The sequence below is a fragment of the Nerophis lumbriciformis genome, linkage group LG11, assembly GCF_033978685.3.
Source record: "Nerophis lumbriciformis linkage group LG11, RoL_Nlum_v2.1, whole genome shotgun sequence".
Classification (NCBI taxonomy): domain Eukaryota; kingdom Metazoa; phylum Chordata; class Actinopteri; order Syngnathiformes; family Syngnathidae; genus Nerophis; species Nerophis lumbriciformis.
The window spans coordinates 20,383,513-20,411,176 of NC_084558.2; the positions used below are offsets into that span (position 1 = coordinate 20,383,513).

The following is a 27,664-nucleotide window of genomic DNA, read 5'->3' on the forward strand; positions in this document are numbered from 1 at the left end:
GAAGAGTAATTACCCACAATCCACCGCTTGTGGAGGTTGAGGGCGCCTTTTGCTAAAAGTGTGGCTGCGTGTCTGGCAGGACTGAAGGACTCCTCATGCATGAAAACAATAACGCTGTGATATTGTTGGACCAAACTTATTTTGTTTGTTCTTCTTCACTTCAGTTTACGGCCAAGCGACGCCGACATGGCTCCATTTAGCTTCATGGCAGCAAGTGTTAGCCTTTTGGCGAAGTCCTTCAATGTCTTCTCCTGCACAAGCACTTCTTTGGCAAGGTAGCTACATTTTCTTCTACTTCTACTTACCTGCTAGTAGTAAAAGTAGTAATACGAGGGACGACATGGCAAAACAACCCAAGCATTTGACGCACATCTTCATGTTTGATGTGTTGGTTATTGATACAAAGTTAAAAAAACAAAACGTTATTGTAAATACTTTGCATGCTGTGCAGAATTATGATATCGCTACTGCAGAGTTATTATGGTGCGTGGAATGTAACCACAAATTAACTTCCCCGCAGAATGTGTTTGTAACTAAAATAATCTCGTTATTGTTGTGTGTGGTTATTTGAATGCATTGTATGGAACTGCAATGGCCGTATGGCCCAACACCAAAAACACACACCGTAACACGTGCAACGGTAAATGCTGCAAATTTAAAAACAAATGCAATCACGTAAAAGCTGCAGGACTAAAACATGCAATTGTTAAATGCTGCGAATACCAACAAAAACCATACAAACCCCAAAAACATTCATGGCAGAATTGCTGCAAGACTGCAAGTACACGGGACAAAATGGATGGTAGCCAAGTATTCTGAAAAAATGTGATGCTTCGTTAAAAAATGCAACCGGTTGCGTAATTCCAATAGATTAGCGACATAAGTAATGGACGAATTTGGATGAAACTTCCCGAAAATGTCAGAATTAGGTCCTCGGAACAATTTCTTTGGTAGTTTTTATTATTATTGATGTATGAGCTTGTCAAAATACGTATTGTTGACATTCATTCTGTCACCATACAGTATAGACCAGTGGTTCTTAACCTTTTTTTCAGTGATGTACCCCCTGTGAACATTTGTTTTAATTCAAGTACCGGTACCCCCTAATCAGAGCAAAGCATTTTTGGTTGAAAAAAAGAGATAAAGAAGCACTATGTCATCAGTTTCTGATTTATTAAATTGTATAACAGTGCAAAATATTGCTCATTTGTAGTGGTCTTTCTTGAACTATTTGGAAAAAAATATATAAAAATAACTAAAAACTTGTTGAAAAATAAACAAGTGATTCAATTATAAATAAATATTTCTACACATAGAAGTAATCATCAACTTAAAGTGCCCTCTTTGGGGATTGTAATAGAGATCCATCTGGATTCATGAACTTAATTCTAAACATTTCTTCACAAAAAAAGAAATCTTTAACATCAATATTTATGGAACATGTCCACAAAAAATCTAGCTGTCAACACTGAATATTGCATTGTTGCATTTCTTTTCACGGTTCTTTTTGACAGACATTTTAGTGAGAAACCTGAGCTTGTGCTTCACTGAGTTTATGAACTTACATTCATATTTTGTTGAAGTATTATTCAATAAATATATTTATAAAGGATTTTTGAATTGTTGCTATTTTTAGAATATTTAAAAAAAATCTCACGTACCCCTTGGCATACCTTCAAGTACCCCCAAGGGTACGCGTACCCCCATTTGAGAACCACTGGTATAGACCAGTGGTTCTGAAACTTTTTTCACCAAGAACCACTTCAGAAAACACTTGGCTCTCCAAGTACCACCATAATGACCAACATTAAAATACAGTAGCGTATTAGGCCCAAGTGTTCAGTAAAAACAAGGCAGAGGTTTTATATTTAATATTTTCGGCCACTGAAACATTACACAGTTTGAACAGGTACACTATCTTTGAATTATAGGACAAATAAAACACTACTTATTATTGATATATGAGCTTGTCAAAATACTTAATGTTGACATTCATTCTGTCACCATATATTTTCAGAAAATGTCCGAATTAGGTCCTCGGAACAAGTGCTTTTGTAGTTTTTATTATTATTGATGTATGAGCTTGTCAAAATACGTATTGTTGACATTCATTCTGTCACCATACAGTATAGACCAGTGGTTCTGAAACTTTTTTCACCAAGCACCACTTCAGAAAACTCTTGGCCCTCCAAGTACCACCATAATGACCAACGTTAAAATACAGTAGTGTAATAAGCCCAAGTGTTCAGTAAAAAATAGGCAGGGGTTTTATATTTAATATTTTTGGCCACTGAAACATTACACAGTTTGAACAGTTACACCATGTTTCAATATAGGAAAAATAAAACACAACTTAAATAATGAATCAAATAAAATTAATTTCAGATAATCAAGTGATTCTTTGGCATACCACTAGATAGAGCCCACATTTTGAGAATCACTGGTATGGACAAACAACCAGCCATGCATACATGGATGCTAGACAAGTATTCTGAAAAAATGTGATGCTTCATAAAAAATGCAACCAATTGCGTAATCCAATAGTTTAGCAACATAAGTAATGGACGGATTTGGATGACATTTTCAGAAAATGTCCGAATTAGGTCCTCAAACAAGTGCTTTTTTAGTTTTTATTATTATTGATGTATGAGCTTGTCAAAATACTTATTGTTGACATTCATTTTGTCACCATACAGTGTAGACCAGTGGTTCTGAAACTTTTTTCACCAAAAACCACTTCAGAAAACACTTGACTCTCCAAGTACCACCATAATGACCAATGTTGAAATACAGTAGCGTAATAGGCCTAAGTATTCAGTAAAAACAAGGCAGAGATTTTATATTTAATATTTTTGGCAACTGTAACATTACTCAGTTTAAACAGTTACACTATTTTTGAATTATAGGAAAAATAAAACACTACTTAAATAATCAATCAAATAAAATTAATCTCACATAATTAAGTGATTCTTTGGCATACCACTAGATAGAACCCACAGTTTTGAGAATCACTGGTATGGACAAACATCCAGCCATGCATTTTCGGTTAATCAAGGTTTATATCGTTTTTGTTTTCGTTTGTTTGACCTTAATTGCTATGGTTGTTTTGTCCAAGAAAACCTTTCGCGTTCATGTGCATGAGTGCGCATGCTCAGTAGCGTTGAGCAGCAACTTTTTATGGGTAGCAAATTTTTCCGGGACACGGGGCTCCCAAGATTGCCAGACCTGAGGGATATTGGTCTGTAAAGACTCAGGCATAACATTTTTCAAATAATATAGAGCAACCAATTTTTACGAACAAGTGGTTACAACAACATAATGAAAAATCTGCCTTTTCATTCCCCCAACTTCCTCCTGGTCTTTAAAGGCATTGTGTTCTACATTTGCAACTTTTTTAGACTTACTGTATGTAAACAGTATGTTGAAAATGTTGTTCTCTTGTGGAGGTTTGTTTATAAGTTATCCCTGGTTTCATTTTTAAGCCACTTCTGAACAATTTGGTATGAGATTTCCACGAGATCATTAGAATTTTTGACGTCACAAAATTGGAAAGTCCAGTCATAACAAGTTGTCTAGTTTCCAACGGTAATGAGCAACTGCTGCTCAGTGCATTTTCTTGAAAATCTAAAGAAAGAAAATAAATATTTTTTGGGGGGGAAGAGTCTCTTAAAACCGACAGCTGTTTTGTGAACAAAGCACAATTATTTGTTATGGTGTTTATGGATTTGGATCATGCCTGTGTTTGGAAGGTGTGGACGTTTCTCTACATTTGCATCTGTCGGCAATTGTATGTTACGCATGAAGATGCAATACTAAGTTGAAGTCATGAAAAATATATTCAGTTAAGTTTGCAAACAAAACAGTATTTGTTTATAGTAAATTTCCGTTAAAAATAGATGCAGAATTGATAATGCTTAATCCTAATTTGTTTTTGCATGTATGTGGCTATTGACTTCTATGATTCAAAAGGAAACACTTTAATGTACCGTATGTGTCAGGCTACATTGACTTTTTGCATAATCTAATTATATCTATCCACAACAACTCTGAATTTAAGGTGGTTGTTGACTCTCAAATGTAGAAATATGAGGCAATCAAAATATTGGCCCAACTCTCAATATGATGTGGCGCATATATGCACCATTCCAGGTGACATAGAAAATATTTGACTCAATATTTAGTACGGCTGGTCTATGTCATGTGTATTTATTACCTCGAGCACTTCCGTAATTTGTCGTCCCTCGTTATTTCTGAGCGCCAGCTTCTCAGCCAGAGTGAAATTTTTTGCTGCCTTCTATCGTCCTAATTTCAATGTTTCCCACATAACTGCAATTGTCTGTGTTGCTGGATTGGGGGCAAACAGGTGACTTATCAACCAGAAAACACCAAGATTTTTTTTCTCATAGATATATATATTTGAAGAATAATATTTTGTTCAGTTTTAATTGATTAAATTAAGTATTAATTACAGTGTAACAAATAGTAAAGCTAAGGACAGCACTTCTAATGTGAAAAATCAACTACCACTTATGCCCCAGTTGGAGAAATCCTAATGATCAATAAATACACCAATAGTTTATTCTTTTACTAATCTCTGCATATATTATTTTTTATTTTTGTTGTGCCAGAGTTGTCCAGGCTGCTTACAGCAACCCAGTAAAATGTCTGTGTACCCAAGCCTATGGACGTCCAAAGAGGCCTCTCAATGGATACATGAGATATGCTATGCAGCAGAAGCCACACATGGCGAGGCAAAACCCAGGTAAGAGCAACATTTGGAAATATGTAAGCAGGAAAAGTGTAGTGTGAAATCATACTAAAACCATTTAGGAATTGTCTGGGCATTATGTGAAAGCTCAGATTGCAAGTATCAAACTGACACTGTTCAATGTTAACAAACTGTTCAATATAATCATTTTGTCTTCCTCAGATTTAAAACCAACGACTATCATCAGTAAGATTGCCCAGGAGTGGAAAACGATGAGCCAAGAGCAGAAACAGGTACTTCATCTTAGTACAATGGAATTTATAAAGTTGTCAATTGGTTTTGGGATGCTATTTGATTAACTTGTTCAAATTAGGGTTGGGTACTAAAATGTATTTCGATACTTTTCAAAATAAAGACACACATTTCATTTTTGGCTTCATCTTAACAAAAAATCTTACAATACATTAAACATATGGTTCTTATTGCACTCAAAGAACAATTTTAGAAGATTAAAACACAAATTAAAAGGCATTATATACATTGGGCTTTTCTTGTTGCACTCAAAGAACCATTTGCAATTGTATATGTTACATGTTCATCCATCCATCCATCTTCTTCCGCTTATCCGAGGTCGGGTCGCGTGGGCAGCAGCTTAAGCAGGGAAGCCCAGACTTCCCTCTCCCCAGCCACTTCGTCCAGCTCCTCCCGGGGGATCCCGAGGCGTTCCCAGGCCAGCCGGGAGAGATAGTCTTCCCAGCGTGTCCTGGGTCTTCCCCGTGGCCTCCTACCGGTCGGACGTGCCCGAAACACCTTCCTAGGGAGGCGTTCGGGTGGCATTCTGACCAGATGCCCGAACCACCTCATCTGGCTCCTCTCGATGTGGAGGAGCAGCGGCTTTACTTTGAGCTCCCCCCGAATGACAGAGCTTCTCACCCTATCTCTAAGGGAGAGCCCCGCCACTCGGCGGAGGAAACTCATTTCGGCCGCTTGTACCCGTGATCTTGTCCTTTCGGTCATGACCCAAAGCTCATGACCATAGGTGAGGATGGGAACGTAGATCGACCGGTAAATCGAGAGCTTTGCCTTCCGGCTCAGCTCCTTCTTCACCACAACGGATCGATACAGCGTCCGCATTACTGAAGATGCCGCACCGATCCGCCTGTCGATCTCACGATCCACTCTTCCCCCACTCGTGAACAAGACTCCGAGGTACTTGAACTCCTCCACTTGGGGCAAGATCTCCTCCCCAACCCGGAGATGGCACTCCACCCTTTTCCGGGAGAGAACCATGGACTCGGACTTGGAGGTGCTGATGTTACATGTTGTATGTCATAATCTAGGATTAGGTTCAAATAGAATATCAATTATTATTGAAATGTAATTAAATGTTTCATGATTACAAATAAAATCAATAGTAAATACTCAAATTAATACAATAGCTCAAAGTACACAGATAGGAAATGTAGCAAGTAAAACACAGATTGTTAAAGATAAAACACAAATTGTAGGAAATTGTAACAAAATTCAGTTGTTTCACTTGCATTTGTTTGCGCTATGTGGGTGGTTTGGACTCCGCTAAATGTTTACCTAAGTTTGAAGCGCAGGTGGTCTTGCCACCTTTGGCAAGGCATGTTTTAATGCATTGCTTGCAGCGTGGGGCTTCAGTGTTTAAAGCGTCACCTTGATTGATAGTTTTGAAGCCCAAACATCTCCATATTGCGCGTCACTCACCCTCTTTATTAACCAGTTGAGGTGCCGTTATTTGCCAGTTTTCCACTCCTCACTGTTTCTGTTTGTGCGCTCCATGAGTGTGTGCGTGCTGACACACTCAACATGCTCCTCGGCTCAGCAAAGTCACCGCAGCATGCGGATGAAAAAAAAATACTGGTATTTTTCAAAGGCAGTATAGTACCTTTTTTAATTCATTGGTACAGTAGTACTTTATTAGTACCGGTATACCGTACAACCCTAGTTCAAATATGTAAAAATATATACAGTATATATTTTTTGTTAACGATTCCCTTATTGATTCCTGTGATTGCACATGACGTCAACATGCACGGCACAGAAGCGGCACAAATGCTGGAGTTATTCACGAGAAATGAAGACAACAGAGCGATTTGCAAAGTGGCTATTTCATAAAAGAGGAAATACGAGCAGAAAAATTGTAGTGGAATTTCTGCCCTTTTCACCTATTCCATTATTATGCATCAATCAAACAACAAAATAGAATAGGTGAAAAGGGCAGAAATTCCACTACAATTTTTCTGCTCGTATTTCCTCTTTTTCTCGTATTTCTGCCCTTTTCACCTATTCCATTATTATGCATCAATCAAACAACAAAATAGAATAGGTGAAAAGGGCAGAAATTCCACTACATTAGCACACACAGCATGTGAAACCTTTGAATTAATTTCATGCATCCTACCCAAGTTGGAAGTGAATCTCCACCAGCAGCAACGGCGACGATGCCAGCGATGTACTGCTGGTAATTAACAAACTAACACTGCCTGTCGTGTTAGGGTCTTGTTGTAAAAGCTGCTATTGTTAACTGTACACATGAATTGAATACTTATGCAAATTGTGTCAAAACAGCATCTGACTGGCAGGCTGCACGCGCCTCCTCCTGTCTGAGAATTTTTCTCCATAGTAAAGACACTGTAATTGGTCCAAAAAAATCTCATATCCTTCCTGAACAAACCCCAGATATGCTTATTTTTCTGCAAAATAATGGTTAATGTTTATAGCTGATGGTTGCAGAATTGCACAATGCACACTCTTATTGGACTTTACTTGCTTGTATTTGTCACTAGCTGACATACTTTTACTTTTGTGTGGTCAACTCATATATTCTTCTAAAATAATCATTTAGTTTATTTCTATAGTATACTATTTATTTCATTATTATATTAGTTATTTTCAATAAAAACATTTTCCTGACACTTCATCGAGGTTCTCACTGTTGAGTTTGTACATTCATGTCTTTTCTAAACTACGGTAAACAAAGTTAACACTGATCATCTTGTGTGTTATCCTTTTACCCAAATAAGGATTGATTATAGAACCAATAAAGAACCGAATCATTAAGCAGAATCGAAAGTGGAATCTGAACCGGAAAAATCTTATTAAAGTTAAAGTTAAAGTACCAATGATTGTCACACACACACACACACTAGGTGTGGCGAAATTATTCTCTGCATTTGACCCATCACCCTTGATCACCCCCTGGGAGGTGAGGGGAGCAGACGGCAGCAGCGGTGGCCGCGCCCGGGAATCATTTTTGGTGATTTAACCCCCAATTCCAACCCTTGATGCTGAGTGACAAGCAGGGAGGTAATGGGTCCCATTTTTATAGTCTTTGGTATGACTCGGCCGGGGTTTGAACCCACAACCTACCGATCTCAGGGCGGACACTCTAACCACTAGGCCACTGAGTCGGTAATCCCTAGTCATCATCATATAACCTTCACTTGTCAGCATTTTTTTTTAAGTAGGGCCGTCAAAAATAATGAGTTAACTAATGTGATTATTCACAAATAATTATTGCATTAATCATGTGCAGTATATAAGCAGATTAATTACAACATTTATTTAGACCATACATGCCCTTAACCACGAATTGTTACGTGAAAGTCAGGTTGTTATACGGTCAGTGATCAGATCAGTGCATAAGCCAGTCCAAAAATAAGTAAGCAGACTCTGACGGGCGGGCTTGCTGGCAAATTTTACTTCAAAATGCAATCTGACTGGACTTTAGATTAAACTGTTATCATGTTTTGAGCAACTATATGACGTGCATTTGAGTAAAACTTAAAAAAAAAAATCCTGGATGACATTCTGACAGGAAAATTGCATTTGTGTCCAAATATTAGGGTATTTTTCATGTTACCGTATTTTCCGCACCATAAGGCGCCCTGGGTTAAAAGCCGCGCCTTCAATGAACGGCATATTTCAAAACTTTGTCCACCAATAAGCCGCCCCATGTTGTAAGCCGCATCTAACTGCGCTAAAGGAATGTCAAAAAAACAGTCAGATAGGTCAGTCAAACTTTAATAATATATTAAAAACCAGCGTTCTAACAACTCTGTTCACTCCCAAAATGTACGCAAATGTGCAATCACAAACATACGTATATCAACATGGACGAAGCTGCGTGAAAAAAGCCACCCGGCCTCTTCGCGTAAACTTAAACTTACCTTAACCACTCGCTCATCTTTTCTTCATCCATCCCTTCGAGTTAGCTTTTATGATGACGCCGGCTGGAAAGGTCTCTTTTGGCAAGGTCTTCCTTTTGAATATCACCATGGGTGGAAGTTAGCATGGCAAGCTAGAACCACAGTGAAGGATGACTTCTCATTCCCTGTGGTGCGAATATTCACCGTACGTGCTCCCGTTCCACAGTGCGGTTCACAGGAATATCAGTTGCTGTGAAATACGGTAGTAATCCGTGTGCGGATGGAGAGATTGCGTCTTTTCATGAACCGGATCCTTGTCGCTTAGTAGGAGCCATTTTGTGGTCTTTACAGATGTAAACAGGAAATGAAACGTACAGTGATATCCGCGCGTTTTTTCTTCTTCTTCCGGGGGCGGGTGGTTGCTTACAGTAGAAGAAGAAGCGCTTCCTGTTCTATGGGGGCGGGTGCTTACCTTGGCGGTTGCTTGCGTAGAAGAAGAAGCGCTTCCTGTTCTACCGGGAAAAAAGATGGCGGCTGTTTACCTAAGTTGCGAGATCGAAACTTTATGAAAATGAATCTTAATATTTATCCATATATAAAGCGCACCGGGTTAAAAGCCGCACTGTCAGCTTTTGAGTAAATTTGTGGTTTTTAGGTGCGGCTAATGGTGCGGAAAATACGGTAATTTGAATTATGCATGTGAGTAATAACCTTAAATTAATCACAATTATTCCAAATTCAAAAGTGTGATTGATCTGATTTTAAAAATGTATCATTTGACAGCATTAGTTTTAAGCAAAGTCAAGTGTAAAAGTAATTTGATCACTCGTAATACTAAAATGTAAAACAAAGCACTTGGTCTTGATTTATGACTTATTGCGAATACATTTTGCAAATGCTCCTTACTGTCAAAGCAGCATTTTATGGAAAGCATACTTTTTATTGTTTGTACTGTATATCGATTTTCAAATTAATCGCGATTCTTATTTGTAATGATTCTTAATCGATTAAAAAAAAATCAAAAATCGATTAAACTGTCCTGTCCAGCCACTCAGGCAAATCATTTTGCTGATGAATATGATTATATCTGCTGTACAGATTTGCATGTGAGGCAGGAAAAGTATCCAACACTTATCTTAATTTATTAGATGTTTAGTTATAACTTTTTTTAAACAAAACCAATTTTCTTGTAACTAATATAGACATGTATAACAGCTGTTTATCTATTTTAAGGGTGAATGTAGTTAATCATACAACTGGCACCCAATGTTATTAAAAAAGTATTGCTTTTGAATCGACAATCGATTGTGAATCAAATTGTTATCCCGAAGAATCAAATCGAATTGTGTGGTTCCCAAAGATTCATAGCTCTTCTGTATACATCTCACAAAAACAATTGGACAACATTGGAGAAAGGACACTTGGATAAAATGTAACATGTGTACAGTTTGTATAATATTGTAAATTTACTGTTTTATCAAAATAACACACAGCCATTTATGTCTAAACCATAGGCAACAAAATGAGTACAAACCTCAGTGAACATGTCCAAATTGGTTTCTCTCCCTGGTGTCATGTGACATGTTAGCGTTACAAGGTCTCAAGTATGAATAAGGAGTAGGACTGTTAAACTCGGTGTTATTGCGATTACTCTCTGTCATTCTGGTCACTCGGAGTGTGATGAAATATCGATATTGTAAACTATGCCGATATTTAAGGTTTTGATAAGATTCTGATACTTTTGTCTGTTTTTTGCCGCTTTAAACTATTTTGTCGTTACTCTTTAGTAAGTCGAGTCACAGTTTTACTTGTTCAGGGGGCGGTCCTTAGTGTGGTTAAAAGTTAGGCTGAAGAAGAAAACAAAGGCGCAAATACGGCGGACTTGAGTTGTGAAGTTAAATTGATGCATCTGCGTTGTTCAATCAAATGTGTGGACTTTGGCTTTTTATAGTATGGATAAGGACTTTGCACTGCAGTATGTCATTTGTTTGTTTTTGTTTCACATCTTAACACTCTGAAATATTCTAGGATAATCGGCATATTGAGATATTATTTTAATTGTGAGCCATGTATCGCATATTATATTATATTGTATTGTATTGTGAGGTCAACCTTAGATTCCCAGCCCTTGTCGGTAGGCTACAGTGAGTGGCAGTTGTCTATATCTAACTGGTCTGTTAATTCAGAGGCCATTGTGCAGTAGCAGGTTAAAGACATATAGAATCAGTCTAGAAAGGTGTATTTAACCCCCCAATCCCTCAAAATGAATGAACTAATTTCGACTTGTACAAAGTCAGGGACTTTTAACCTAAGAAGTTCTACTGTATTTCTTACAAACATTTTACATAAGGAAGTAATAAAGCACCTATTTTGTGCCTCTTCTGTACAGCCGTTTGAAGATGCCTTTCTGCGTGAAAAGGAACAATTCAATATTGATTTGAAGGACTATAGGGCCCAGTTAACCCCAGAAGAGATCCAACAAGAAGTCATTGAGAAGAGGCAGAGGATGGCCAAGAAGAAGGCCATTCGCAAGAAGCGGGTAAGAAACCTGCGCGCTTCAGAGTGTGTCTCTATTTCAATGCTTTTCAGAAACAAACTCATGAAAAAGTCTCAATTAGGGCTGCAAAAATATGCAAAAAATTATAAATCACAATTTTCTGGATCAGAATTGAGATCATGATTCTTTGGGGTGATTTTTTTCATACACACAAGCACACACGTTACCAGTTCAGGGCTGTGTGCTTATGTTTTCAAGAAATCACCTGTTTTTCTATTATTATTATCATTAACAGTATTCTGTTTTAAAAGAACCCTCCCATTGTTTTTCTGCCATTCTTCATATGAGGTTCTGGAAAGACAGTTGACAGGGGACTTCTTTTAATTGAACTGAATGGAAAGACTGAAAATAATTCATCAAGTCAAAAACATGGCACACTTGCTCACTCCACAGTACATTCATATAGATAACAGCAGCCAGTCAAAAGAAAAGTCAATTCATGAATGTGATCGCTTCTCCTGCGTGGCTGATTATTGATAATCAGCGGGGCGAGTGAGGAGGAAAGTGCTTTGCAGTGTGAATGTGTGAAGCATAAACAGTTATGTTCTGTGATCTAGATGTTAACCATGATGGGGAAGCCCAAACGCCCCCGCTCACAATTCAACATCTTCATGTCTGAACATTATAAGGAAGCCAGAGGAACCAACACACCGGTTAGTAATCAGCAGCATTTAAATATAACGGTTCTCATTTGACAAAAGATGATATTTGATTAGTCTGGGTCAACATTTTAACATGTAATGGCTGTAATGAGTTACTGTACATGTTACGACATAAGATGTCTTAATTAATCCAATAGTTACGACTGCTATAATTAATCTCAAACAACTCTTATTTGCAGCGTTTATTTTAAACTTCCTATCATGTTAATGCATAACATAACATCTTCTATGTTGGATGTTAATTTCATATTAGGAAAGGATGAAGTCTCTGTTGGAGGACTGGAGGAATCTTTCTAACAATCAGAAACAGGTAAGCGTCAACAACTTCAAATGTTATTCATTTAATGTTAAGTATCAAATTTAGTCAAGATTTTGACACAGGGGCCACATTAAAAGAAAAAATGTGTCTGGAGTGTCTGTGTGTACTATATATATATATATATGATGTATGTGTAAATATATATGTCTGTATATGCGTATGTATGTTTGTGTTTATTTATATATGTATACATATATATAATGTATAAATATATACAGTATATACTTATATATATATATATATATATATATACATATATATATATATATGTATATATATATATATAAGTATATACTGTATATACTGTATATATTTATACATTATATATATGTATACATATATAAATATGTCCAATAATGCTTTAAAATGTGATATCGGAAATTATCGGTATCGGTTTCAAAAAGTAAAATTAATGACTTTTTAAAACGCTGTTGTACGGAGCGGTACATATCTGGTAAAACACGGATATAAACCCAGTCAGCAGCCCCTCCCCTCTCCCCTCTCCCACACACAACAGAGGAGTTGACGACTGCAGCATGAGAGGTTTACTGGCGACGCTTGATGACCTCTTCAAACCGCTGCGAGCACAGCATAACAACAACAAGAGTGTGTTGTTGCCGGTGCTGTAGCCGTGGCTAACAAGCGAGCTCGCTCAATGACTGACTAACGACAGTTAGTTTGGGTTTGGGATTATTTTAAAGTGTGTCTGACGGATAAAAAACTGGCAATTTGCAATGACTGCAAAAAGTTGGTTATGCGAGGAGGAACCAAGACGTCTTCCTTTAATACGAGCAATTTGATCTCCCGCCTCTTCAACAATCATAAGGAGATACACGATGAATACAAGCGGAAGATGGATGAAAAGCAAACACCGAAAAAAAGTAGTACCACACAGTTGTCGCTTAAAGACTCCGCCGAGAAAAAACAAAAATACAACAAAAACCACCCCAGGGCAAAAGCTCACGTTGTGGTCAGGGACAACGCACGACGGTGGAGTTTGGTGTGGCTGTCTGCCTTGCATGGCGCACACTTTGCAGCTTGCAGTGAACGGAGATGCCCTGTCTCAACGCAGCATTTCAGAAGCTCTGGCTGACTGCTTGGCCACTCCAAGCACTCACCACTAGCTTGCAGCACATTTGTGTTACTCATACAAATCCGTTAGAGCAGGGCAGATTGAGCCCAGTTTATAATTTCCTGTTATACAGTATGCCAGGCAGTCTTGCACTAAATGAGGACTATGTTGTTGTTTACTTTATTACTCTAGTATATTCTGGACTGAAGCTGTGTGCCTTCATTGTTTGTGTAGCTGTAGTTTTGAGGCATGTTTAAAAAAAAAAAAGAATAATGCACTTTCTTAGACTTAGACTTAGACTTAGGCTTTGTGAAAGTCAAAGTATAGTAGTTCCCATAGTTGCAGTGGGTATCAGGATTATCTCAGGGAGAGCATATCCCAAATTCCAAGCTGCTGTTTTGAGGCATGTTAAAAAAAAAGCACTTTGTGACTTCAATAATAAATATGGCAGTGCCATGTTGGCACTTTTTTCCATAATTTGAGTTGAAGTTGGTATCTTATTTTGGAAAACCTTGTTACATTGTTTAAGGCATCCAGCAGGGCATCACAAAAAAATTAGGCATAATGTGTTAATTCCACGACCGTATATATCGGTATCGGTTGATATCGGAATCGGTAATTAAGAGTTGGACAATATCGGACATCGGCAAAGAAGCCATTATCGGACATCTCTATCCAGAAGGTCTTATCTTTGTCCATGTGATGTTAGATGAAACAAAAATTGAGCTGTTGGACCACAATACCCAGCAATAAAAAAAAAGTTTGGAAGAGAAAAGGTGAAGCTTTTAATCCCAGGAACACCATCCCCACCGTCAAACTGGTGGTGGTAGTATTACTTACAATTCATTCTGGCCCTCGGATTTTCCTTCATGTTTTTGTACTTTTTTGTCCATATGAATGTGAAATGGTCTTAAATTATATTAATTTTTGTCTTTAAAGTGTTAAAAAGTCTTAAATTTGACTTGTTGAAACTTGCAGAGACCCTGCTACAGCGTGCATATGTAAAAATGCCAGACGCTGTTCATCTTGGCGACATGCTTCGGAAAGTGGCGATTGCTCTCAGACTACAAGGGATGGTCAGCTTCTCCTAAAATATACAAAAGTGGTTGAATATGTACTTTTGTTTTTACAGTTCATTGACTAAATATACATTCAACATTGGTTCAGAATCTTCTACTTTCGCGTCAATTGAATTAAATGGGGGAGCATAGAGTGGGTTCTTCCACAGCAGCCCAACTAGACAACCATGGGGGAAATACTTGGCTTTGTCCTCCCCACGGATGCCGAGCGTCCCTGGAAGTGAATGAGAAGCGGGCTCGGCCTTGCCTGGCCTGGTCGCCGGGCTTCCGCATGATTGGATGATCTGTCTGAGGCTGAATCCCTTTTCCTTTGACAGAAAGATGAGCGAATCGGCAATCTTGAAATATAAACCACTGCACAAGCATTTTTCAAGTTTCATTCCATTTTTCCGTGTAATGGAGAATTTTACAATCTCTAAGCGACATTTTCTTTGTAAAATGGAGCATCTTTTTTTATCTGTTAGTGGAGACTATATTTGTGTATTTGGAAGTAGCTGAAAATGGGCTTCTCCTACTTGAAAGACCTGCAGCTGCCACTGGTATACAGCCTGTGTTACATTGTACAGCGGCAACAATTGAAAAATAAAGCACAACGATATAAAAGTACAATACTAATTACTAATAACACATTTATTTTTAAAAGAATGTACACCATGTTTTTAGCCATTTTAAAGAAATTATATGCATATTTGCCAATTATGCAAATGAGACGATGTCCTACAGACCACACCCCTACCACCACAAGTATATTAGGATCGGATAGACTCCCGCAATGAGGAAGTGATGTGGTTGCAGTGCAGATACAAAGCAATTTGGGGGAAACACTGAACACCATCCATTTAAGGATCCATCCGTCGTCTTTTTACGTGTGTGCCTCACACAGTTGTTGTATTGTCCTGTCGCTAACTCTTAATAATCTACTCATTCTTGTTAATAGCTGCTTAATTTCTGCTGCTACACACTTCCATCTACACTTACTAGACTTAAACACTTATTTATTGTGTTTCAAGCTAGCAGCTAGCAGCTAGCTTGGCTATTAGCCTGCTTGCGCGCTCTTTCTCTGTGTGTAACATGTTTAGCTTGGTCCTCCAGTGATAATAAAACTTAAGAACTGAGTCCTATTTTCTGCACTGGAGGGTTATTGACCTAGAGGAGCAGCCCCACATGGTGTGTGGAGATAGACAGTTAGCCACAAGCCAACTCTATGGCAGGTAATTCTTCGTTGGAAGTCTAAGCATCGAAAACAGGAATCAATGTTTAAAAATGTTGACAATTCCGGGTTGATCAGAATATAAGACCTGGTTCCCATCAATGCTCGATGCCCAACCCTAGCTGCAGCTCCAGTGATTAAATATCGACCTTTACATACTTGCATAAATATGATGTCAACTGCAGGAAGGTTGGTCTCTTTGTGCAAACCTGTCTCAAAGTACGTGATAGAATACACACGTCTCTCATCTATTTGTTCCACATCTTAGATATTCGTAGAGTTGGCCATGGACGACAAAATCCGTTACAACAAAGAGATGGCGTCGTGGGAGGATCAAATGTTCGAAATCAGACGAGAAGACCTGATCAGAAACAAGACTTTGTCGGCCAAGAAAAAAGCTTTGAAAACGGCACAGACCAAGGCGGTAAAGAAAGTGGCCAAAAAAAGTCCCACTGCCAGAGCCGTGACGACAAGAAGCACGAAGAAGACGAAGGCAAAAAGCAAGGCTTCAAAACCTCAATCAAAGACTTAAGGTTTGTTTATCAGTGGTTGGAGGCGTTGTAGACTACTATTGTTCTGATAGTAAAGATTTTCTCTTGATGGTCTTTGTTTATTCTATGACTTCTAACGTAACCAACGTTGTCAGACAAAGCCAATTTAACACCTGTTTTGTATTCTTTTCAATATAAATTAAAAGCAAGACGCACCCAAATTGTCACTGTCCAGGGTCTATAAAACAATCAGACGATCCAGATCACCCCCTGAATGTAATCACTAGTTTCTTATCCCATTTCGGACATTTCCCGAAATGAAGGCCTCATGTCAGTCATCCACTGTTTTTGTATGTGTGGGTGAGGCGGTGCCGCTAGCATACACACACACACAAGCTCATAACATAATCGTAAGGTTAACGTAGTAGAGATGATGCGGATCAGCCCCAAAATGTAATGGCTTATTCATCTCATTTTGGACATTAGATGAAAATCCGGCCATAACTTTTTGAGTTATTTTGTTGACTGACAAACAAACCAACGGCGACAATTACATAACCTCCTGGCAGAGGTAACAATTACCTCACTCCAGTAGTTGCTGAGGCGTTTGCAGTCTTTGCGGAGGTACGATGTTTGCAATTAGTGGATCTGATTAGGATAGGCTTGTGTATCCCAATGTGTCCCCTGAAAGTCACTGAAATTAGAATTTAAAAAATATCTTATTGGATGAGACTACACTACTCACATCACAGTGTAATGTTATCCAATAAAATATTTTCTTTTTCATCAAAATGTATTACTTTGATGGGGATTTTGAAATGGACTTAAACTCCCTTACTTTACACTCACAGAACATTTAAATAAATGACAGAAAATAATATCTTTAGAGCACACTATTGTCATAAAAATGTATATAACATTTAAAAAGAGAAATAAGAAATAATTAGTGAGTAGTGACAAAGTTATTTACCAACACATTGTATTTTTTGGGGCCCTTCACAGGACTTTCAAGTCTGCAGCTAGTTTGAAACTTCACAGTAGGAGTTAAATCTCTTCTTCTCGCATTGTAAAATGTCAGTGAAACATGAGAATGTTCCCAAATCCCCAGCTTTACACATGTCTTGTTACTTTCCCAGTTCTTTTTCCATCCAAATAATCCAAAAGAAGATTACTTTTCACATCAAACAACGTCGTTACCTAACCTTTTTACTGTCTCAACTTATTGTTTATGTTTGTAGTCTTTGTGTATGATTTCAAGTCACTGTTGACAGTAGTAGTACATTACCTTGGTGACCTTTGCTTTTGTAATGTGTGTCGGAATAAACACATTAACATCTGATAGTAGGTGTGAACAAGAGACAAACGGATTGCAATGTCAACAAAATGAGTCTTATATTTAGAAAGAGAAACATCTCAATTGACACCAAACTCAGCCCTCAGAACTCATTTATGGTCTGTCCTACTTTACAACTGTGAATACTGAACTTTAAATAATCAACAACTGTGAAAATTGGAGGCAACTGACGTGGTTCTTCAGAAAAATACTCTGCATATCATGGACTGAAAAGAAGAGTAACAAAGAGGTATTGGCGTGGGCAAAAACAAGAAGATCTTCCATTGCAGCTAAAATTCCTCGAACATATGATTAGAAAAGACAGCTGAGAAAAACTGATGTTTTAGGAAAACTAGTAGGGAAGAAAGCTCCAGGTTGACAATGAACATGTATCAACAGCCTAAGTAATTTGATCGGAAACATCAATAATATGAAACCCATACATAGAGCGGACGACAGAGAACAGGCCTGATACTCCATGACGATGATTTGAATAAACACGTGCAAATATCTTCTCCTAACATTGTGAAATTAAAAAGGAAAGACCTTGAACAACATCCTGTTTGTCTCCAGTGGTTGGGTTGAGATGGAAGGGAGTGAGGGTTACCAACATACTCGTGCACAGCCACACCGACTGGCCTCTGTCACGCCAGGACATGCCTGACTATGAACTCCATCTAAAAGTTGAGTTTTAAGTACAGTAGACGTTTTTAATAATAATATAATAGTAACAAATAGTAGATGCTTTTGCTCCTTCTGGGCTTTCAAATTGTTTAAAATTTATGTTGCCTTTTGGGTATGTGTAAAAAAGCCCCCGCTGTCCTCAAACTTTGTCTAATGAAAATTTATTATTTCGATTTATTAGGTTTATTTAACAGCGTGCTTATTTGAAATATCGAAACAAAGGTGGCTGTCACAGAAAGGACCTCCCGTTACCTCATGGCTCCTTTTCAAAATGTCCAACTGCCGCTTTGTCCCAAGAACAGGCATACTCCTCAAGACGGGGAGTTTGTCCTTGTCCCATCTAAAGTGGGGTTTCCATGGCAACAGGTCCTGTGATCTTAAAGACATGGGATTTATTTATCTTTCAAGCAGCTTTTCAAAAGACTGGCCTGTTGTTATTTACAGAAGGGATTCATATGGCCTCATTCCTGGGTGAATCTCGTGGGAGAAGAAGAGGGGCGTTAATCATTTTGCAATGCAGTCTGCTGGAAACGATGGAAAGCGCCACTCTACATAGAAACTGACAGTGGTCAAAGTTGGAATTGCCACAATACACATTTTGGGATTTTCAACACGACTGCCATTTGGCGGCTAAAGTGGAAAGTGCACTCCCTCAATTTGTCACGTTTCATGTGTCAGGTAAACTGCGACGAATAAGGCCACATTAATTTCCTTCCTACTGTATATATTTTCACCTTTTAAAATTATTGTTAAGGGAACAATCGCTGGTAGCATTTAGTGGATTTAGAATCATTCAAATGTATACCAATATTACTGTATTGGTGGGAATCATTATGAAATATTCACAATAATTAAATTGTTTTTGTTGTTTTTTATTGTAAAAATTCCATAAAGTGTACAATATCCCAATGCTTTGGCAGTGACATCACTAGAATCTTGTCGTCGTCTATAAAAAATGAGCATTATGACAATACAGAAAAAAATACACAAACATGTAAGAATAAAATGTATATAAAAAGTACAAATAAAACAGGACTTATGTGAATGTCAAAACTGTACTGTGTGTTTACACTTGAACTACTTTACATGTTCATTTTGAGACGCCTATTATCAGTGCTAAGTAACATGATGGTCTACCTTGTAATCTCTCCATAGTAACCTATTATCTGGTGCAATCCTCTTGAGAGGCTTTAATTTGTAACATTTACTAAAATGAATGGCACATTAGAAAACACACCTATTAATTTTAAATTCATCCTTTCTTCAGGACCACAAGTACAATTGCTCAGTGACATAGGTTCTGTGTGTTGAGCGTAACTTCCGAGCTGCCAGAAGTGAGTGCTTCTTCCCCAACACGTCACTTTGTCCGCTGAAGACGAGCCTTGATCACGATTGTTGTGATGTCGACTGTTCCACCAGAGTTTGGAAGTTGGGCGATAAAACCAGTTTGTGTTGGACGTTTCCTAACACCATCATGTCTCCGTTCTTGCCGTCGCTCAGACTCACAGACACCAGTTGCTGTAAACAACGAGACGAAACACTGTCAGGTGAAGGAGTAGACGTTTGGAAAAAAGTTCGAGTTTTTTACTCCCTGGGAACAGATTTTTAGATTAGAACTTTGCATTGCTTACTACTACTCGTTGAAATACACACTCCCAGCAACAGTTTGCATAAAGATAACCTTTATAGTTATTTTAATTTTTAGTCAACAAAATTAACACTGATATGTCCTTTCTGTTTCATGCCTTAACCCGAAAGTAAAACCGTCCATAGCGTTTTTGACAGAAAATATTCTTAATTCATTGCCCCAAGCAACATTTGTAAGTTTTACAATATAACTAAAACAATTCATACTTACTAAACTGTTCCATGTGTGATGCCATGCATATTTGTACGTGCTATCGTAATGTAATCAAGCTTGCGTCGTTAGCATTAGCGAATATGCTAACACATCTACAAGTGTCTGTGTTAGTATCATTAACTTACAATAGCATTCTTTTTGTATCGTTTCAGTTTTGTAAATTCATCAAAACGTCACTGTGGAGTTATTGAGTCTGTTTAGCTGATTGGAGAGCTACCTTCCGCAGCCAGTGGGTCCATGACTTCTGTTTGGTTTGATCAGCCGTTTTACTGAAATAAACATTTACAAAATCTTTGGTAACTGTATATATCTGTCTTATAGTCCGGTGAAGATAATATATGTAATCAGTTGAAAGACAAGCATCCAGAACTGCACAATGATTTAAAGACTGACATGTCCACAGACATACCGGTAAATACATTGGCCCATTGCCAAATATAAGCATATTAGCGGGGTTAAAACAGTCTGATTCAAGTGAATGGACTGAATTTCAAGGTTGTTTGGTGTGCACAGTTACTTTGAAAAAGATAAGCTGTCCACTATTTTTAATGCCATTTATTTTATTTCAGCATTCTAAAATTGTTTGTAGTGCAATAAGAGAGTCCAGTATGTTTAATGCCATTGCTTTACTTTATTCAAGTTGGTGTTATCATAAGATTTGATGTTAAAAAGCCAATTATGAAATTTTGTGTGTTCCCTTTTATTTTGAAAAGTATATAACAACAATACCCTGCACAGACAGTGATATATTGTAACGTGTGGGAATTTTGTTTGCATGTACTGTACTTTGTCTTGAATGACTCACAAGAAAAGCAGATAAGACATAATACACCGGATAGTCGAATCTCGGATTCAGGAGGAACAGTGTGGTTTTCGTCCTGGTCGTGGAACTGTGGACCAGCTCTATACTCTCGGCAGGGTCCTTGAGAGTGCATGGGAGTTTGCCCAACCAGTCTACATGTGTTTTGTGGACTTGGAGAAGGCATTCGACCGTGTCCCTCGGGAAGTCCTGTGGGGAGTGCTCAGGGAGTATGGGGTATCGGACTGTCTGATTGTGGCAGTCCGCTCCCTGTATGCTCAGTGCCAAAGCTTGGTCCGCATTGCCGGTAGTAAGTCGGACACGTTTCCAGTGAGGGTTGGACTCCGCCAAGGCTGCCCTTTGTCACCGATTCTGTTCATAACTTTTATGGACAGAATTTCTAGGCGCAGTCAAGGCGTTGAGGGGATCTGGTTTGGTGGCTGCAGGATTAGGTCTCTGCTTTTTGCAGATGATGTGGTCCTGATGGCTTCATCTGGCCAGGATCTTCAGCTCTCGCTGGATCGGTTCGCAGCCGAGTGTGAAGCGACTGGGATGAGAATCAGCACCTCCAAGTCCGAGTCCATGGTTCTCGCCCGGAAAAGGGTGGAGTGCCATCTCCGGGTTGGGGAGGAGATCTTGCCCCACGTGGAGGAGTTCAAGTACCTCGGAGTCTTGTTCACGAGTGAGGGAAGAGTGGATCGTGAGATCGACAGGCGGATCGGTGCTGCGTCTTCAGTAATGCGGACGCTGTATCGATCCGTTGTGGTGAAGAAGGAGCTGAGCCGGAAGGCAAAGCTCTCAATTTACCGGTCGATCTACGTTCCCATCCTCACCTATGGTCATGAGCTTTGGGTTATGACCGAAAGGACAAGATCACGGGTACAAGCGGCTGAAATGAGTTTCCTCCGCCGGGTAGCGGGGCTCTCCCTTAGAGATAGGGTGAGAAGCTCTGCCATCCGGGGGGAGCTCAAAGTAAAGCCGCTGCTCCTCCACATCGAGAGGAGCCAGATGAGGTGGTTCGGGCATCTGGTCAGGATGCCACCCGAACGCCTCCCTAGGGAGGTGTTTAGGGCACGTCCGACCGGTAGGAGGCCGCGGGGAAGACCCAGGACATGTTGGGAAGACTATGTCTCCCGGCTGGCCTGGGAACGCCTCGGGGTCCCACAGGAAGAGCTGGACGAAGTCTGGGCTTCCCTGCTTAGGCTGCTGCCCCCGCGACCCGACCTCGGATAAGCGGAAGAAGATGAATGGATGGATGGACAAATAAGAGATCATGTACATATACAGTGGAATCTCGATTCACGAAACGCCTCTTTTTGCATCCTTTCCGATTTACGAATGTTTACATTGCGCCAAATATGCCTCTGTGCACGCACCATGTCTCAACGTACGAACACGTCATGCATTTATTCAGTCATTTTGTGGACGCGAGAAGCTCAATGGTGGCTGCCTTTTTGATGACATCGCCTTCTGTGCACACGGGCAGTGCCACTTTGAAATAAATTAAATTTTGTTGTACTTGTGCAATGACAATAAAGTCCTTCCGTCCTTTGAAGAGACGGGGCTCCCTACGCCACATCTGTTTACATCCTGTACACACTGGCGCGGCCATTTCAAAGAGCTAGGAGGCAGCACTTTATTTCCACAATTGTCGTACCTTGTGTCGGTCAGAGCTGTGTGAGCCTGTCTAAGAGATCAATTTGTGTGATCAGAAAAACTTTAAATGTGTCCAAACTCTCACAGTCATATATATGTGTATATATACCGTATTTTCCGGACCATAGGGCGCACTGGTCTATCTTCGATTGTTTTCATATACAAGGCGCACCGGATTATAGGGCGCATTAAAGGAGTCATATTATTATTTATTTTTTTCTAAATGGAAAACACGTCCTTGTGGTCTACATAACATGTAATGGTGGTTCTTTGGTCAAAATGTTGCATAGATTATGTTTTACAGATCATCTTCAAGTCGCTTTCTGACAGTCGCTTCCGGATGCACCGTTTTGTGGACAGTCTTATTTACGTGGCGCAACCTTCGGCAACGTCGTCTCCCCGTCATCTTTGTTGTAGCGGTGTAGCGTGCAAGGACGGGAGAGGAAGAAGTGTCAAAAGATGGAGCTAACTGTTTAATGACATTCAGACTTTACTTAAATCAATAACGGAGCAGCATCTTCTCATCCGGAAACAACCGCGCCGGAAATGTGTCCGTGAAAAACTGTCCGACCGGAACTCTCTAATAACTAAAGTTCCTTGGGTGAATAATGTAAACTCACTACACCGGTATGTTTTGCTTTCATGGCGAGTTTACCGACAGATACAAGTAAGAACTTTACACTACTTTATGTTAGAAATGGCAACAGCGGAGGATGAATGTCACATAACAAGAAGATAGAGAAAAAGAAGAAGCTTATAGACTACGGTGTCACACGGACTACAAAAGCGGACGGGCGCAATTTTTCAGGATTTATGCAGATCCCAAATACACATCAGCAGGTACCAGATGGTAAGAAAAGTTGCTTTTGCATAATATTGCGAAACAAAACGCCTGATGTCTTACCTTATACACACACCATAATAATACTTGTATGTTTAATGTGCCGACAATCCTTCATGCGGTGAGGCTTCATAGCTTACCAAAGTCTTACTAAAACATTTTGACAGATTTTTGAGTGCCGTGTCTAATGTTCTATATTTTCAATGGAACATATAAAATGTTGGTGTTGTTTACTTGAGTCATATTGCCATCATAGTGCAGTCTACACATATCTCTTATGTTTGACTGCCATATACTGGTCAGACTTATCATTACATCATGTACCAAATAAAATTTCTTCGAGGCCGGTAAGCAAAACCAGAATTATTCCCATTAGACCCACTGTCGAGTTTTGAGAAAATAAAAAGGATTTTAAGTGCGCCTTATAGTCCGGAAAATACGGTATGTGTATATATATTTTTATACTAAAGTAGGGACTTTTGTCGCGGCTCGAACCAATTATTCATGATTGGTTGATTGATTCTTATGGGGACTCTGCTTCACTATTTAAATTTTTCGGTTGGTGAACCATGTTGAAGAACCAATGAAGTTCCACTGTATGTAACCTACCGGTATATAGCTATTTACAGTACAGTCAAAGATGCGATAATTTTTACAGCTGTGGTCAACAATGCACAATCCCCCCGCAAATATGTTTTCACTAGAATTCAATGCCTTTCATGACCTTTCTTTCATCTTTACACTGCATCATTACAAGATGCAACACTTTAAAATAACTTGAGGGTTTAAATAACCTGACTCTTGCCAGATCCTTGTCGTTCGCTGAGCTCTACACAAGGATCTGGGAGTTCTCAATAGAAGATGTACAGGTATTTCAGAAGGCGGGGCCTTGTAAAAAAATCATTGTATGTGATTGGACAAACCACTTGTCCGTTATCTTGAATGACGTGCTACTTCAACCACTCACATCCAAATCAACCCGTGACGCTGATGAGAGCGACGCTGGGAAATCCAAACCCGATCGGAAGAAGAGCCAAAACATCCTTGCCACCTATAAATGCCTTCAAAACCGTTCTCTGTTCATCTTTTAAATAAATTAATATTCGATCGATGTCGCAAAACAGTTGCAATAGCAGAATCAATGTCAGCACACGACTCCTCGCTGCGTGCCGCCATTGTAAATAGGTAAAGTAAAGTACCACCGATAGTCACACACACACTAGGTGTGGTGAAATTAACCTCTGCATTTGACCCATCCCCTTGATCACCCCCTGGGAGGTGAGAGGAGCAGTGAGCAGCAGCGGTGGCCGTGCCCGGGAATAATTTCGGTGATTTAACCCCCAATTACAACCGTTGATGCTGAGTGCCAAGCAGGGAGGTAATGGGTCCCATTTTTATAGTCTTTGGTATGACTCTGCCGGGGTTTGAACTCACAACCTACCGATCTCAGGGCGGACACTCTTAACCACAAGGCCACTGTTTGAATCAACAGTCGCTTCGACGCTACGTCACATCTATGAAATCCTGCCCTGCGATTCTGATTGGTTCATTATTTTTTGCTATCTGGAAGGAGTTTGCAATGCCTTCGAGCCCAGATCCTTGTGTGGAGCTCAGCAAACAACCGTATTTTTCGGAGTATAATTCGCCCTGGAGTATAAGTCGCACCGGCCGAAAATGCATAATAAAGAAGGAAAAAAACATATATAAGTCGCACTGGAGTATAAGTCGCATTTTTTGGGGAAATGTATTTGATAAAACCCAACACCAAGAATAGACATTTGAAAGGCAATTTAAAATAAATAAAGAATAGTGAACAACAGGCTGAATAAGTAAGTTATATGACGCATAATAAACCAACTGAGAACGTGCCTGGTATGTTAACGTAACATATTATGGTAAGAGTCATTCAAATAACTATAACATATAGAACATGCTATACGTTTACCAAACAATCTGTCACTCCTAATCGCTAAATCCCATGAAATCTTATACGTCTAGTCTCTTACGGGAATGAGCTAAATAATATTATTTGATATTTTACGGTAATGTGTTAATAATTTCACACATAAGTCGCTCCTGAGTATAAGTCGCACCCCAAGCCAAACTATAAAAAAAACTGCGACCCAATAGTCCGAAAAATACGGTATAAGGGTCTGGCGAGAGTCAGGTTAGGGTTTAAAGGCTTCATGGAGAAAATTTCAAACCTTCTCTATACTCCATATTGCTAAATGGTTCATATCACAAACAACATTTGTCTTTTAAGATAAATCCATACACATACCTGGAGGAACGAGAATGCAGCTCCATCAGTGACGTCAATGATAATATCGCCCAGCTTCAGCTCCACCTTTCCTGACTTTCGTATTTGGAGTTTACCCAGAAATCCTTCAGGGAATTCCGACAGCACGGGAGAGCACCTGACCGAACGAGACTCCTGGGGAGACAACATGACACACAATCATTTCATCACTGCTATCAGTCAACATGTACACAAGGTTTGGTACTCTTACTCAAAATATTGTTATATACAAATATATAATTCTGTTGTATTTATGTAGTGCTGAGTCAGCAAAGGTTAGCGCAACCCTGCCTAAAGCAGGTAAAAGGTAGTCAATATGAGAACAAAACAAAAGACTAGTGCAGTTTTGAGTGCACCTGAAGAACAGGGAAAAATATGCAATACAAAAACAAAACTAAAATGGCTACGAAGTAAACTACACGGATTGCTAGAGGTCAGCAACAGTTTACATACAAACAACATACAAAAGCATTCAAAAAACCATATAAATAGACTAAAATGCAAACTGAGTACAGGTGTGCTGGTAGACAAATGAAAGGTGCAGCTAAGACCAGAAACAGGAAAAAAATAGAAAATAAGTGCACTAGACAGGAACCAAAACACTAAACATAGAAAAATGCTCACAAAACCAAAACAAGGCATGACCTGTTGTGACACTATGCTTTAATTGTTTTAAATATTGTTTTGTGTCAGAAAAAGTTTTGTGATTTTGTGCAGAGAGGAGAGACAAGTTTGCTAATGTTGTTTTGGCGTGGATGCAGCCAAAATTAACATGTTTTGTTTTTAGAACAGAGAGATTGTTAATCACCTACACTGCCGATGTCGTTAGACGTTACAAGCGGTTGAGACAAGTCCCGCCAATATTGAGCACATGGTGTGTTGGCATGCTGTAACGACTTCTCCAGCCAGTCTCATGCTTACAGACGAAAATTAAGTTTGTAATTTAGTGAGCGTGATGTTAGTGAGGGTTAAATGCGGCTTTCCAGAAAACTAGGAAGTCGGAAATCTGCGACATTAGATTAGCAAATCTGCATTAGATGGTGTTTAAATTTGGAGTTCCTACATGCAAATAGGGGTCAAATTCTGACTTGAAAACAATCACCATACCTATTTTGAATGTAAAATGTCACAGAATCACACTAACTTCAGTCAAACCCGTGTTAGCAAGTGGCCGCTGTAGACAAATTTCCCCTGCAAAAGGAATGTTGTGTCTATAAGGCCATCTGCATAATAATTTTACACCCCAGAATACTTATTTTTTACTCCATATAGCGGCTACTAATATCTAAATTTGCTGCAATTATGCATGATGTTGATACATGGAGTCTCTGTTTAAGTTTATTTAATTTATTATTTTTAGGATAAACTTGCTATGATATGAATTGCTTTCTATCATGATATCTAAGTTTAATAATTTGATAAATAACCACAACTAGCTATAACGACCGCTTGCGGTTTTCATAAACCTACTGCGGACGTTCGCAAACGGGGCGGGCGTATGTACTACACTTACGTTCCGATATACGTCATACTGTCCTGTTTCAACAAGCACTTTCCATCATTAGTTCTGAAACTTTCAACGAATCAGCAAGCAGCAGCTTTCTACTCTTAAGGGTACCAATTTCTTGTACTTTTGTGTGTGTTCAAATGTGTCCATAAATTATGTTTAAAAAAATATATATATCTTTTTAGTTCAACATTTTACACTGTGCTGTGCAGTTTTCTTAATTTCTTAGACTTCTGGGTCTCATTTTTAAGTACTGTATTGTATTATATTGTAGACTATGCATGCAGTTGCAATTTCAAGATGCTAGATGGCAGTAGCGTACAGACTACGGTGTGTGGCCTTAGCTAGGAAGAGTCTTTGCCATTAGGCTGAATGTGTGTCTTTTCTTGAACCCTAAAAAGTGTTTATACT

General features: G+C 39.0%; 2 protein-coding genes across 10 annotated transcripts in view; one reads left to right on the top strand and one right to left on the bottom strand.

The window, feature by feature from the left end:
• tfam (transcription factor A, mitochondrial) lies at positions 1-20,404 on the top strand. Of its 2 annotated transcripts, XM_061967082.2 has the most exons (8): positions 1-275; positions 4,629-4,762; positions 4,931-5,001; positions 11,273-11,422; positions 11,998-12,093; positions 12,356-12,412; positions 16,051-16,315; positions 20,304-20,404. In XM_061967082.2, the coding sequence occupies exons 1-7, from the start codon at positions 187-189 to the stop codon at positions 16,312-16,314; spliced, it is 861 nt and encodes a 286-aa protein (XP_061823066.1). In that variant the 5' UTR covers positions 1-186; the 3' UTR covers position 16,315; positions 20,304-20,404. The 2 variants fall into 2 exon arrangements, with proteins under 2 accessions (XP_061823066.1, XP_061823065.1); XM_061967081.2 differs by lacking the exon at positions 20,304-20,404 and having other exon boundaries at positions 16,051-16,383.
• The window catches only part of LOC133610633 (DNA-directed RNA polymerase III subunit RPC4), a 19,311-nt gene continuing 10,788 nt past the window's right edge, over positions 19,142-27,664 (bottom strand). For all 8 annotated transcript variants that reach the window (XM_061967078.1, XM_061967074.1, XM_061967077.1 and 5 more), the window contains 2 exons: positions 25,729-25,881; positions 19,142-19,808 (listed from right to left, as the gene is read on the bottom strand). In XM_061967078.1, the coding sequence (XP_061823062.1) occupies positions 19,677-19,808; positions 25,729-25,881 (285 nt within the window). In that variant the 3' untranslated portion in view covers positions 19,142-19,676. The remainder of the gene's footprint in view (positions 19,809-25,728; positions 25,882-27,664) is intronic.

Bases quoted from the DNA above. Each gene is read 5' to 3' on its own strand.
- tfam (XM_061967082.2), top strand. From the start codon at position 187: ATGGCTCCATTTAGCTTCATGGCAGCAAGTGTTAGCCTTTTGGCGAAG. The intron at 5,002-11,272 runs GTACTTCATCTT...TCTTCTGTACAG, and splicing joins TGAGCCAAGAGCAGAAACAG to CCGTTTGAAGATGCCTTTCT. The intron at 12,094-12,355 runs GTTAGTAATCAG...ATTTCATATTAG, and splicing joins CCAGAGGAACCAACACACCG to GAAAGGATGAAGTCTCTGTT.